At 47.9% G+C, this 13774-nt stretch overlaps 1 protein-coding gene across 1 annotated transcript in view; it reads right to left on the bottom strand.

Moving 5' to 3' along the window:
- Nucleotides 1–13774, bottom strand: part of rod (rough deal) — a 291539-nt gene that overhangs the window by 25987 nt on the left and 251778 nt on the right. Inside the window, exon 26 of the mRNA XM_068375218.1 lies at nucleotides 11021–11077. Coding sequence (XP_068231319.1) covers nucleotides 11021–11077 — 57 coding nt within the window. The remainder of the gene's footprint in view (nucleotides 1–11020; nucleotides 11078–13774) is intronic.

The raw sequence follows: 13774 nt of genomic DNA, 5'->3' as shown, positions 1-13774 counted from the left end.
GCTTCTCACATGTTACACCAACCACGTATGCTGGGGAGATGGCAAGTAGCTCCAAAATGAAGCTCCAAATAAAATAGATTATTCCCTTGCAAAAATATATCAAGATGATGATGATGGTACCAACGACTTTGTTTTGAAGTTACCTGATGGTGAAGATGAGGATGACGAGGGGAAGAGGAAGAGAAGGAGCATTTTCGAGATGTAATTACTGTCAATGATACATCAGGTGATGCCAGTGTTTTATTGGGAGCCAAACTAAGATTTTTATTGAGAAGTTATATAACATAAAAAGATCTTAATGTAAGCAATGATGGGGAAATATTATCATTACCTTGAAAGTTTTAAAAGACATTTAATGTTCACATATTAATGGCAGCAATATAACACTTGAAGTTGATAAACAGTTTTAATGGTAATTTGAAACTGAAGTGTTGATGTTAACTGCCATCTGATTTTCAATACACCAAAGTTCAAGATACTGAATGTGTGAAAATAGAACCTATTGGTGATACAACAGCTTTATTTGTATATCCAAAACTAGACAAATAGGGGGAGGCTTCGCAGACCTGAATAACACTGTGCCATTAGTGCCTAACCCTCAGCATTAAGCACTTACCAACAGTAAAAAAAGTATATTGAACTGATTACTGACCAGAGCTTCAAGGACTCCATGAAGGAAGTTGATAAAGCATTACAGTATTGGATTATGATGAAATCATTATGTTAAACCTGATGAACATGGTAATTTACCTATCGCAGTAATATAAGATGACACCTGGATGAAAAGGGGGACATCAATCCTCAATTGGCATGGGAGTTATTACTGAGGCTTATGCTGGGTATGTTCTCAATGGAGAAGTTTTCAGTAAGATATGTAATGCCTGTAGTGCAAAGAATAAAATTGAAAAAACACTAACAAAAGAACAATATGATGCAGCTTATAAAAAACATATGCAGTCAGGAAATTGCAAAAGAATTTTGACCAAGCTTCTGAAAATATGGAAGCTGGTGGGGCTTTCATATTATGGTAAAAATCACTCGACAGGATATTCACATATGTTTTGTTAGTGATGGAGATTCACCAGCATATAAAGGATTATACAGTTTGAATGAAGGCACTGGTCTTTGTGGCACTCCATATTCAGTGCCCGATAAAAAAAGTATAAACCTGGCTCAGAAGAGAATTGATTTCATCTCATGGTCTTGCGAGAGAAATGTCAAAATACGTAACAACAAAAAACATAATGTTTAGGAGTGAACTTGGAGGAAATAGGAGTGATAAAAATTGGAAAATACTTTGGCATTGCAGTAAGAAATGGGGCTAAAAACCTCACTGACCTTACAGTTGCCATGAAAAAAATAATGGCAATCTTTTTGCATTATTGTGTAACAGTCATGACAAAAATCATGATTATTTTCATTGTCCTGTTGGCAAACATAGTTGGTGTTTTCATAATCATGATTTGGCAATTAATGTACCCCAGGAGTTAAAAGAAGATGAAAGTAAAACTCTAACTTACAGAGGAACAAAAGATCCTAGTTCATCAAAAATTTGAAGGGTTTTCCTCTGATGATTTACTGAAAACATGTGCAAAAGGTCGTACTCAAAACCTAAATGAATAGTTCTATGGTAAGATATGGGCAAAGTGTCCAAAGTTCTGACTTCATGGGAAGGATACCGCAACCTTGATTTCACGTTGCTGCAACGAAACAACATCGGCTGTGCAGCAAGTTGACTGCTACTTATTATGAGAAAAAATGGCAGGAGAAAGCCTGAAAGACCTTCAGATGAAAAAGATGACAGGAAAAGTATCTGCAATGCATTCAAGCAAGCAAGCAAAAGAAGCCAAAAACACAAAAAATAGGTTTATAGCGCCCTAAAACCTGTGCCACCCTAGCAGTACCAGCCGAACTCGGTTGAGTCCCTTGTCAGGCTGGGAGAAACGCAGAGAGGAGACGTCCCCTTTTTTCTTTCATTTGTTTGATGTCGGCTACCCCCCAAAATTGGGGGAAGTGCCTTGGTATATGTATGTAAAAACCTGGTAACAGTAGAGCTGCACTCTATGATAACCCCCTCCCTACAATATAATTATAACTATTTTCTTTCAGTGATAAGTAATTTTTTTCAGAGATAATAAACCTTATAAAAAAGAGCGGATCAGGTACCATTTAGGCTTTTCGTGAAACTTTACAAGCATCAAAAAGTAAATCAAAGGTAAGCAAATCTTTAAAACAGCGTTTTTCTCAAAACACATTTTCTACATTCAAATCCTAAAACCTCCTTTATTTGTGAATGAATTTTAATAATCTAAAATGACAAATTCGAAGATAATTTGTATTTTTCCTAACCATACAAACCTTAGCTATTTACATTGGGTTTACCTTTTAGCGCAGCTGAAATGACGAGCCAATAGTTTTAACGAGGGTTAATTACCCCCGCGCTAGCTAGCGGGGGGTAGGGGAAGGGTAGCTTGCTACCCCTCCCCCCCACACACCGGTGACTTGCTTCACTTCACTTAGAGGTAGGACTTGACTTGGGGGTCAGGGATGGCGGGCACATATGTGTAAATAGCTAAGGTTTGTATGGTTAGGAAAAATACAAATTATCTTCGAATTTGTCATTTGTTCCGTAACCGAAATACAAACCATGCTATTTACATTGGGTGACTTACCCCTTAGGAAGGGTGGAAAGTCCCCAGCCTTACTGACTTCGGCTTGCCTGGGGGCTCGATCCCTCAGTGAGCAGCACTAGAGAAAGGGAGCCCCTGTACCTCACAAGTTCCTAGCATCGCTAGGAACGAGTGGCCTACATAAGCAGTGTGTGGAGGAGAGTGTGACTCGTCCTATGAAGTTGACCTTGAGACCTTCAGATAGGAATTCTAGGATAGGACGTTCCCAATACCACCTCGTCAGGGTATGGGAGACACAAAAGTAATAAGCTTAATACTAGGAGCACAAAGAAGCATGGGTTACCTGCAGAGGTCGAGGTCAGCTATGTGAGGACCAGGATGCTGCTTCCCCAAGAGAGGGGAGAATGAAGAAAGAAGTAAGGGTCAGACATACTCTTTCATTCACGCAGACTAAGACCGGGTAACAACGCCCTCAACCTATTGCTACTTGTCCAAAAAGGAGCCTGAGGTTAGATCAGCTGTTGTGCAGCCACCACAGGGCCAATAAAAAAAGTATCAAGGCTCCTGTGGGTTACGTCTTGCAGGTAGTGGGCTGTGAAGGTCGTCTGACGCTTCCAGACCCCAGATTGAAGTACCTGCGTCACAGAGAAGTTTCTCTTGAAGGCCAGGGATGTAGCAATATCCGACATCGTGGGCCCGAGGGCGACGTGACAGAGGAGGGTCAGGGTTCAAGGCATGGTGGATAACCCTTCGAATCCAAGCTGAGATGGTGTTCCTGGTGACCCTCCTCTTAGTCCTGCCTGTGCTCACAAACAAAGCTCGCACTTGAGGACGGACTGCAGCCGTTCTCTTCAAGTAGTGCCTCAGACACCTCACTGGACATAGTAGCAGCTGGTCTGGGTCGCTTGTTACAGAACGGAGACTCGCAATCCTGAAAGAGTCGAAGCGAGGATCCGACACTCCAGGATTCTGAGTCTTGGCAACAAACTCAGGGACGAACCTGAACGTTACCTCCCCCCATCCCCTTGAATGGGCGATGTCGTACGAGAGACCATGAAGTTCACTAACCTGCTTGGCCGAAGCAAAGCGAGTAGGAAAGCCGTCTTCCAAGACAGGTGGCGATCGGAGGCCTGGCGTAATGGTTCGAAGGGAGGTCTCTTAAGAGACCTGAGGACTCGAACCACGTTCCAAGGAGGAGGTCTCACTTCCGACTGGGGGCAGGTAAGCTCATAGCTACGTATGAGTAAAGAGAGTTCTAGCGATGAAGAAATATCCACGCCCTTCAGTCTGAAGGCCAAGCTTAAGGCTGAGCGATAGCCTTTCACTGCCGAGACAGAAAGGCGCATTTCTTCCCGCAGATAAACGAGGAAGTCCGCTATTGCTGGAATAGTGGCATCGAGTGGAGAGATACCCCTTCCACGACACCAACCACAAAAGACTCTCCACTTTGCTTGGTAGACTCCCTCAGAGGACCTTCGCAGGTGCCGAGACATTCTCTCCGCAACCTGTTGCGAAAAGCCTCTCTCCGCAAGGAGACGCTGGATAGTCTCCAGGCGTGAAGCCGAAGCGAGGCTACGGCCCTGTGAGGGACGCCGGAGTCGGGTTGTCTGAGAAGCTCGTGTCGTGGAGGAAGCTCCCTCGGGAGCTCCGTCAGGAGCTGCAGAAGGTCCGGAAACCATTCCGCGTGATGCCATAGCGGAGCTACCAGAGTCATCGAACAGTTGACTGATAGTCTGGTCCTGTTGAGCACACTTCTCATCAGACAGAACGGTGGGAAGGCGTACACGTCGATGTTGTCCCACCGTTGCTGGAAAGCATCTTGCCAGAGCGCCTTGGGGTCCGCGACTGGGGAGCAGTACAGGGGCAGCTTGAAATTCAAAGCTGTCGCGAACAAGTCCACAGTCGGGGAACCCCACAAAGTCAGGACTTTGTTGGCTATCTGAGGATCCAAAGACCACTCGGTACTCACTATCTGCGAGGCCCTGCTCAGACTGTCGGCGAGCACATTCCTCTTGCCATGAATGAAGCGAGCTGATAGTGTTATCGAGTGGATTTCGGTCCACCTCAGAGTCTCTACTGCAAGATGGGATAGCTGCTGCGAAAAAGTGCCTCCCTGCTTGTTGATATAAGCCACTACCGTGGTGTTGTCGCTCATCACCACCACGGAGTGACCCGCCAGGGACCGTTGGAACTGCTGAAGAGCCAGAAAGATGGCCTTCAATTCTAGCAGGTTGATGTGTAGGCACTTTTCTGATTCTGACCAAAGGCCTGAGGCCCTCTGGTTCAGAACGTGCGCCCCCCAACCTTCTTTTGACGCGTCCGAAAACAGAGTCAATTCCGGGGGGAGGACGAGAAGACTCACTCCCTTCCGCAGGTTCTCGTCGACCAGCCACCATCGCAAGTCCGTCTGTTCCAGAGACCCCATTGGGATCAGAATGTCCAGGGAATCGGATCCTTGATTCCACCGGGACTTGAGCCGCCATTGAAGGGATCTCATCCTGAGGCGGCTGTTTGGAACCAGACGAGCCAGGGAGGATAGGTGACCTAAGAGACGCAACCACGATTGGGCGGGGAGTTCTTCTCGCCTGAGGAAGGGTTCCGCCACCCTCCTCAGCCTTGCTATCCGGTCGTCTGATGGAAAGGCTTTGTGGAGATTGGTGTCTATTAGCATGCCTAGATAAACCAGTCGTTGGGACGGCTGAAGAGAGGACTTCTCGAGGTTTACCACGATCCCCAGATCCTGGCAAAGATCCAGAAGCCTGTCTCGGTGCAGAAGAAGGGTCGACTCCGAGTCTGCTAGGATCAGCCAATTGTCCAGAAAACGAAGGAGACGAATGCCGTTCCTGTGCGCCCAAGATGAAATCAGGGTGAATACTCTGGTGAACACCTGAGGAGCTGGGGAGAGACCGAAACACAGCACCTTGAACTGGTAGATCTTGTCGTCTAGGCAAAATCTCAGGTACTTCCTGGAAGACGGATGGATTGGGATCTGGAAGTACGCGTCCTTTAGATCCAGTGTGCACATGAAGTCTTGTGGTCTCACCGCAAGTCTGACCGTGTCTGCTGTCTCTATGCTGAACCGGGTTTGCTTGACAAACCCGTTCAGAGCTGAGAGATCGATGACAGGTCTCCAGCCTCCAGTAGCCTTCTTTACAAGAAAGAGTCGACTGAAGAAGCCTGGGGAGCCGTCGACGACCTCCTGGAGAGCACCCTTCTCGAGCATTGTCTCGACTTCAGCCTGAAGGGCCAGCCCCTTTGCCGATCCCGTGGCATAGGAGCTCAACGACACTGGATTCGCTGTCAGGGGAGGTTGAGATGTTGTGAACGGGACGCGATAGCCTTGGCCGATCACTGAGACCGTCCAAGCATCGGCCCCGTGTTGCTGCCACCTGCGGACACAACGCTGAAGGCATCCCCCCACAGGTGGACACGCAGGGGGACTGCCACCCCTAGGGCTTGCGGCCGCGGCCGCCACCCCTAGGAGTCTTGCCTCCCCTGGAGGACTTACCGCCCCTCTTGACCTTGGCTGGAAAGGGCTGGGGCTTAGACACCACCTTCTTAACTGCCGGTGCCTGCTTTGGAGCCTTACGAGGCTGCTGCTGCTGTTGCGGCGGAGCTGGAGGCTTATAGGGCCGAGCTGTAAGGGCCCTATGGAGGAGGGAGTCCGTGCTGGATTTCCTCCACCTCTCAGCCGTTCGCTCCATGTCTTGAGGCTCAAACAGGTTCTCCCCCAGAAGGGAAGCATGTCGGAGCCTACACACATCCACGGCGGGGATCTTCGGATGGAATCTCTCGGACACAGCATCGCGACGCTTCACACAGAGTTGGCCCACAGGGTGGTAACCTGGTGCGCCAAAAATTTGATGGAGTGGGTGCCCGAGAGCAAGAAGGTCTCCAGGGCCTTCCTATTGGTCTCCTTGGACAAGTCCTCCGAGGCAATAGGATGCCCAGAGATCCTAGCCAAAAGTCCAGCCACGAAGTGGCCTGCATGGCACACTTAGCGACCTTCTTGTGGCTAAGGATCTCTGCCGCCGAGAACGACACCTGCCGGGCAGAGAGTTTCTCAAGGCGAACTCCCTTCGCCAGCTCCTCCACAGAGTGATGGAGAGGAAGAGCGAGGCTGGACTCACCCAGAATCTCGAAATACCTCCTCTGCTGAAGACGAGGAGGAGGGATGAGCTTGTTCCCGGCAGAGGAACGACTGGAGGAGGCAAGAATCGCGAGCTGAGCGTTGGCCCTAGCTCTGGCACTCTTCAGACCCCGAGACCAGGGCAGAGCCGCACTGAACTTAGGGGCCTTCCGAATGTCAAACACTTCATCTAAGATAGTGTCTTTGCCTTCACGGGGGGCGATGACTGGATCCATAAGCCCGTTAAGTTGCCTTATCAGGCTTAGGACCTGCCAGAAGGCATGTTCGGATTCCTGCTGATCTCCTCCCTGCGGGCTGGCAGCTAAGTCTCCTGTCCCAGGGATCTCTTCCTGGGGTGAAGCGTGGACGTTCCCCCAGGGAGCCGTGGGTTCCTGGCAAATCCTCGACGATGACTTCGGGACGGTCTTGGAGTCCTTGGATTCCCTCCTGGGAGGGATACAGGATCCCAACAAAGAGGTTCGAGGAGCCCCTTCCTCACAAGACGATTCTCCTCCATGAAGCGAAGTCTCCCCCCTTGGTGCCGAGGGGAAGACTACCGCTTTACTGGACTCACCCAAGGATGGAAAGGCCTCGTCCACGGGAGAAGGAGAAAGCACTCGATCAGGAGAAGGGGGCTTCGCGACAGACCTCTTGGGAACCAACTTCGCCTTGGGGAAGTCACCAAGAAGTCCACTCCTCTCTTTCTCTTCAGCGTAGGAGAGACAGCCGTTGGTTTGTTACCCTGGTCGGCGAGTGCGGGCTTCATAACCCTCACTAACGCCCGCGCCAGAGGACCAAACCAATTCTGTTGCTCCAAGGACACAGAGTCCAAAATTCTCGCTAAAGGAAAGGGATCGGGCGATCCTTTGGAGTGGACACCACAGTACCTGCCTGAAAAGAAGGTGGGGAAGAATGATGCACTAACCTCTCCTCAGTATTATCCTTGTCCTGCACTACAATCCTGTGTTTGGGTGGAGGCGATCCCGAGCGTTGTCTAGGAACACGCGTTCCTGCTGCTACCACTGGCTGCGAAATTCGCCGCGAACGATGGTCACGCGAGGGCGAACGGTCGCGCGGGCGAGCGATCGCGCAGGTGGATGATCGCGCAGGCGAGTGGGCACGAGGGTGTACAGGTGTATGAGCGCGTGTCCGAGTCGGCGAACGAAAGCGTTGGCGCGATGGCAAGGAAACGCGCTGCCGCATGGGTGAGGAAGATCGCTGGCGATGTAGATCAACAGGCGATCGGTGGTGAGCTGGCGAGCGCTGACGCGCAGGTGGGCGATGGCACGTTGTTGCATGGTGACGCGTTGGCGAGCGATATCGCGCAGCACGCGCAGGTGAGTGATCGCGCGATGGCGAGCTAGTAGATGGCGAACCATATCCCTTCAGAACCTCTGGTCGACGAAGCGTTGGAGAACACGTGTGCGCAGGTTGTAAATCCCGCGGGCGGTCCGGAGATCGCCGATAGACAGGTGATCGCTGACGCGTAGGAGAACGCTGATGAATAGGCGATACTAAAATCGCCTGTGCGCGCTGGCGAGCAGGTGAACGCTGGCGCATAGGTGATCGTTGACGCGTAGAACGCTGATGATTAGGCGATACTAAAATCGCCTGTGCGCACTGGCGAGCAGGTGAACACTGGCGCGTAGGTGATCGCTGGCGAGCAGGAGGGCGACGCGTGAGATCCTGTGAAGGAACAGGTGGCGCGGCGCGTTCACGAACAGGAACAAGAAGATCGTAGGCGCGTGGGCGAACATGTGTTTTTGACACGCGCTGGAGAACGCGAACGTTGTTGCGTAGACACAGGATGAGAGAGCTCAGGAGACTGATGGCGCGCAGGGAGTTCAACAGGAACTGCAGGATGGTCAGAGACCACAGGGCGATGATCCTCAAAAGAGCGCTGACGAGGAGGGCGAACATCTGGAGAGCGCCGGCGAACAGGTGAGCGCCGACGAGCAGGAGAGCATTGACGAGCAGGTGAGCGCCGACGAGCAGGAGAGCGCCGACGAGCAGGAGAGCGCCGACGAGCAGGAGAGCGCCGACAATCAGGAGAGCGCCGACGAGCAGGAGAGCGCCGACAATCAGGAGAGCGCCGACGAGCAGGAGAGCGCTGACGAGCAGGAGAGCGCCTGTGCGCTAGCACTGCACGTGGAAGGGAAGAATCCCTTTACCCCGAAGGGACCGTTGCCCGTCGGGTGACGAGTTCCCCAGAAGGTGAAGATCTAGCAGGAGTTGGAGAACGGTCTGCAGAGGTCCAAAGGAGCAGGAGCTGTAGGCTGAGTACGATGAGGAGAGTCCCCTTCGGAGGAAGAAGATCCAAAAAGGCGCCTCTTAACCCCCTTATAAGGGGAAGGGAGGCCCTTGCGACGCAGCGGACGGTGAGCCTTATGGCGGAGGCGGCCACGGGGAAGATCATCAGGACCATCAGTCCTCCGAAGGGGAGTCTCAGTCAAAGCACTTCCCTTAGAAGGAAGCTGAACAGCAGAAGAGCCCGTAGGACTCACTTCCCCTTTCAAAGGATGTACGGAGGGGGGAGGAGAGCCATCAGCACCATCATCCTCAACTGCACCTGCAGAGGATTGCCCAGCCACATCGGAGGCCTCTGCCACCACGACGTCGACGATAGACAGAGGGTCTACCTCTGCTACCGCCGGCGACTGCTTAACGGCAGCCCCCAACGAGACAAGGTCAATCAAGGCGACCCTGGAGGGCAAGCCCTTAAGCCCCAGGGAAGCCCAAATCTGTAAGAGATCATCATTAGACAAGGAGTTATCAATGGCCTCCCCCGGAGGAGGAGGGGGAACCGCCCCGCTATGGGAGGCGACGCCCTCTCCCCCCACCCAAGGTCGGGAAACAGAACTAGGGCCTGCGCTACCAGTCGGCCGACTCTCCTTAGAAGCCGGTCGAGGGGGAGCTTCGGAGGAGGTTTGGGCGGTGAAAGAAGAATCCCGAGAACCTTCCTCCTTCAAGGCAACCCCCGAAGGAGAACGGTCTCTCTTGGACTTCTTCTTACGCCGGCGGCCAAACCTCTCCCACTGGGAGGCAGACCACTCCCTACACACGTTTTCCTGGTCACACCGTCGGCCCCGACACTGAGGGCAAAGGGTGTGAGGGTCCGTATCAAAGGCCGACATAAAGGTCCCACAAGGGCGGCCGGCAACACCAGGACACGTACGCATTGTAATATAATAATAACGAAAGTCAACTTCAAACCAACACACAAGCTGTAGAAAAGAAAAAGCAGAAAAAAAGATTAAAGGCTGTCAACGAGGACGATGAACAGACACGTCTGTTCACCGCCGAGCCAAAAGTGAAGTGAAGCAAGTCACCGGTGTGTGGGGGGGGGGGAGGGGTAGCAAGCTACCCTTCCCCTACCCCCCGCTAACTAGCGCGGGGGTAATTAACCCTCGTTAAAACTATTGGCTCGTCATTTCAGCTGTGCTAAAAGGTAAACCCAATGTAAATAGCGTGGTTTGTATTTCGGTTACGGAACAAAAGCAATTTATTTAGCGATTGTGGGAGAGCACATTAGCAAATTTCTTTTTTTTTTCCTCTTAATTTTCTTAGCAATATCAATACCTTATTCTACGGTATTTTTTTTTTTTGCATTTTTCAAAACCTTTTTAAAATAGCACTTTAGATTTTTGAATTTGCCAATTCATTTGTTAAGAATTAAACTTCCAACTAGTATTTTTTTTTAAATTGAATGATAAACAAGAAAAGAGATGTTCTTTGAAAAACTACAAGCAAAACAGTTATATTTCAAAGAAATATATTTGTAAAAATATTTTTTTTCATGCAATTCACCTTAAGTTTTATGCGCATTGTAGTTTCAACTAGAGGAAATATCTGCGCAAGTTTCAACACTGTCACTTAAAACTTAACACATCCCCTGCTGATGCCCTTAAAGCAGGTCACACCATCCACATTGTGAAGTTATGTACCTTCGTAAGAGCAATATGCAAGCAGTGTGTGCACATTTTAAAATGTGAGAAGAGTTAATCCTATATCAAAACCTCATAAAGGAAAAACTGGAGAAAAATAATGTAATTGCCATTATCAACTAATTATATTCTCATGGAAAAGAATTTCTGGAGTATTTACATGAATGTAGGATAGGAGATTTAAATACAGCATAAATTCATCACATTAACTACAATATAATGCTCAAAATTTTATTTAGATTGCTGTTCATACCGAAGCATAAGGTCACAAAAATCCTTTGTAAAATAAATGAAGCATAAACTATCATCCTACATACCTTGAAGAAATTTGTTAGCTGCGTCAGTACGGCACCCCAAAGGGAGGCTGTTGTTACCTGAAATCAAATAAAAAAACTTAAATAAATCAGTAATTCTATTAAAAAATAGCTAAAATTTCAGCATGTTACATAGGATTCTTTCCTCGAGGTTACAATGAAAATATGCTGTCCAAAACTATGGTATGTTATACAAAGGTTTGTTTGAACATATTAGAGAAAATAAAATATACAGTATACAATACTGTATTCCTTTCAAAGATTCAATTAGCATAGAAAAGATAATAGCTGGTTACCTCCAAGTTACCAATAAAAAAGGGATATAAAAATACCTAGATGGATAATAGCTCAGAAAGAGACTAAGTATACTTAAAATTTATGCATATTGTACAATTTCATATCAATCACAAACTTTCTGAATTAATTCTCTCACTATAATAAAGTGAGCAAGCAATTTGATGCTTTCAATTATCAAGAAATTGGGGAAAACCTTCTTTACCTTGCAAATGTTTATGTGCATAGTTTCATTTATGTCTAAACCTACAATGGTCAGAGCTAATATTAACAGAATGGAGCACCATCACAATGATACTTACAAACGATTCTGTTAAAGATTATTCTTGAAAAAACCTTATGCAAATACATTGTTCTGTGTGAACAAAATCACTAATATTAATTGATTCCAATAGTTGAAAAATATTCCTATTTAAAATGATATTTTCATTATAAAATAAATTTTTGAATATACTTACCCGGTGAATATATAAATAGCTGACGTCTCCGACGGTCGACAGATTCCAAAAACTCGCGAGCGATCGCCATGAAGGCTGCCGGGTGTGCCCACCAGCGCCGACTATCGGCCAGATACCGCATATACTTCTCAACCAAACCAGTTCTTCTCAGTCCGTAGGGTCTCTATCGGGGAGGAAGGGAGGGCCTTTAATATTATATATTCACCGGGTAAGTATATTCAAAAATTTATTTTATAATGAAAATATCATTTTTAAATATTAAACTTAGCCGGTGAATATATAAATAGCTGATTCACACCCATGGTGGTGGGTAGAGACCAGTATTAAAACAATAAAGGCATATATGCTCAAGAGTTTTTGACAACTATTCAAAAAACAAACTTAAGTATAGGTACCTGGTAAGGAAGCTGACTCTGATGATTACTCTGCCTCATTAGTCCGCTATCCTCACGAAGCCCAGCGATCCTCTTAGGATGCTGAAAGACTCCCAGGAGCTGCTATATCCAGGGTGAACACCCCTATAACAGGACCTCATCAATACCCTTAATCTGGGTGCTCTCAAGAAACAATATTTTGACCACCCGCCAAATCAAAAAGATTGCGAAAGACTTCTTAGTCTCCCGTACAACCCAAAACAAGAATAAAAATTTCAAGAGTAGATTAAAAGGATATTGGGATTAAGGGAGTGTAGTGGTAGAGCCTTCACCCACTACTGCACTCGCTGCTACGAATGGTCCCAGTGTGTAGCAGTCCTCATAAAGAGTCTGGACATCTTTCAAGTAATATGAAGCGAATACCGACTTGCTTCTCCAAAAGGTCGCGTCCATAATACTTTTACTGGATCTATTTTGCTTGAACGCTACTGAAGTTGCTATCGCTCTAACTTCATGAGCCTTGACTTTAAGTAAATTACGATCCTTCTCACTTAAATGAGAGTGTGCCTCCCGAATCAAAAGTCTAATAAAATAAGACCACGCATTCTTAGACATGGTCAAAGAGGGCTTTTCAACGGAGCACCATAAAGCCTCTGAACAACCTCGTAGCGGTTTAGTTCTGGATAAATGAAATTTAAGAGCTCTAACGGGGCACAGCACTCTTTCAACTTCATTCCCCACAATCTCAGAAAGACTGGGGATTTCAAATGATTTAGGCCAAGGACGAGACAGAAGTTCATTCTTGGCCAAAAAACCAAGTTGAAGGGCACATACTGCTTTATTAGTGGAGAAGCCGATGTTCTTGCTAAAAGCATGTATCTCACTAACCCTTTTAGCCGAAGCCAAGCTCACCAAAAAAAGTGTCTTGAGGGTAAGATCCTTCAGGGAGGCTGAATTTAATGGTTCAAACCTGTCTGACATAAGGAACTGTAGGACCACGTCCAAGTTCCAAGCAGGAGTCGAAATATGACGCTCCTTGGAAGTCTCGAAAGACTTAAGCAGGTCTTGGAGATCTTTGTCATTAGAAAGATCCAAACCCCTATGCCTGAAAACAGAAGCTAACATGCTTCTGTAGCCTTTAATGGTGGATGCAGAGAGGGAGCGACTGTTTCTCAGATAAAGCAGAAAATCCGCAATCTGCGCTACAGAGGCACTGGAAGAGGAAATAGAGGAGGACTTGCACCAGTCTCTAAATACCTCCCATTTCGACTGATAGATCCTGATAGTAGAGGATCTTCTAGCCCTCGCGATCGCTCTAGCTGCCTCCTTCGAAAACCCTCGAGCTCAAGAGAGTCTTTCGATAGTCTGAAGGCAGTAAGACGAAGCGCGGGGAGGCTTTGATGAAATCTCTTTATGTGAGGCTGTCGCAAGAGATCCATCCGCAATGGCAGACTTCTTGGAACGTCTACCAGCCATAGAAGTACCTCTGTGAACCACTCTCTCGCGGGCCAGAGGGGAGCAACCAACGTCAACCTGGTCCCTTCGTGAGAGGTGAACTTCTGCAGCACCTTGTTTAGGATCTTGAAAGGTGGAAAGGCATAAACGTCCAGGTGAGACCAGTCCAGCAGGAA

Source organism: Palaemon carinicauda, chromosome 6 (genome assembly GCF_036898095.1).
Source record: "Palaemon carinicauda isolate YSFRI2023 chromosome 6, ASM3689809v2, whole genome shotgun sequence".
NCBI lineage: Eukaryota > Metazoa > Arthropoda > Malacostraca > Decapoda > Palaemonidae > Palaemon > Palaemon carinicauda.
The sequence above is the reverse complement of the archived record's forward strand: the minus strand, read 5'-3'. Positions and strand labels throughout refer to the sequence as shown.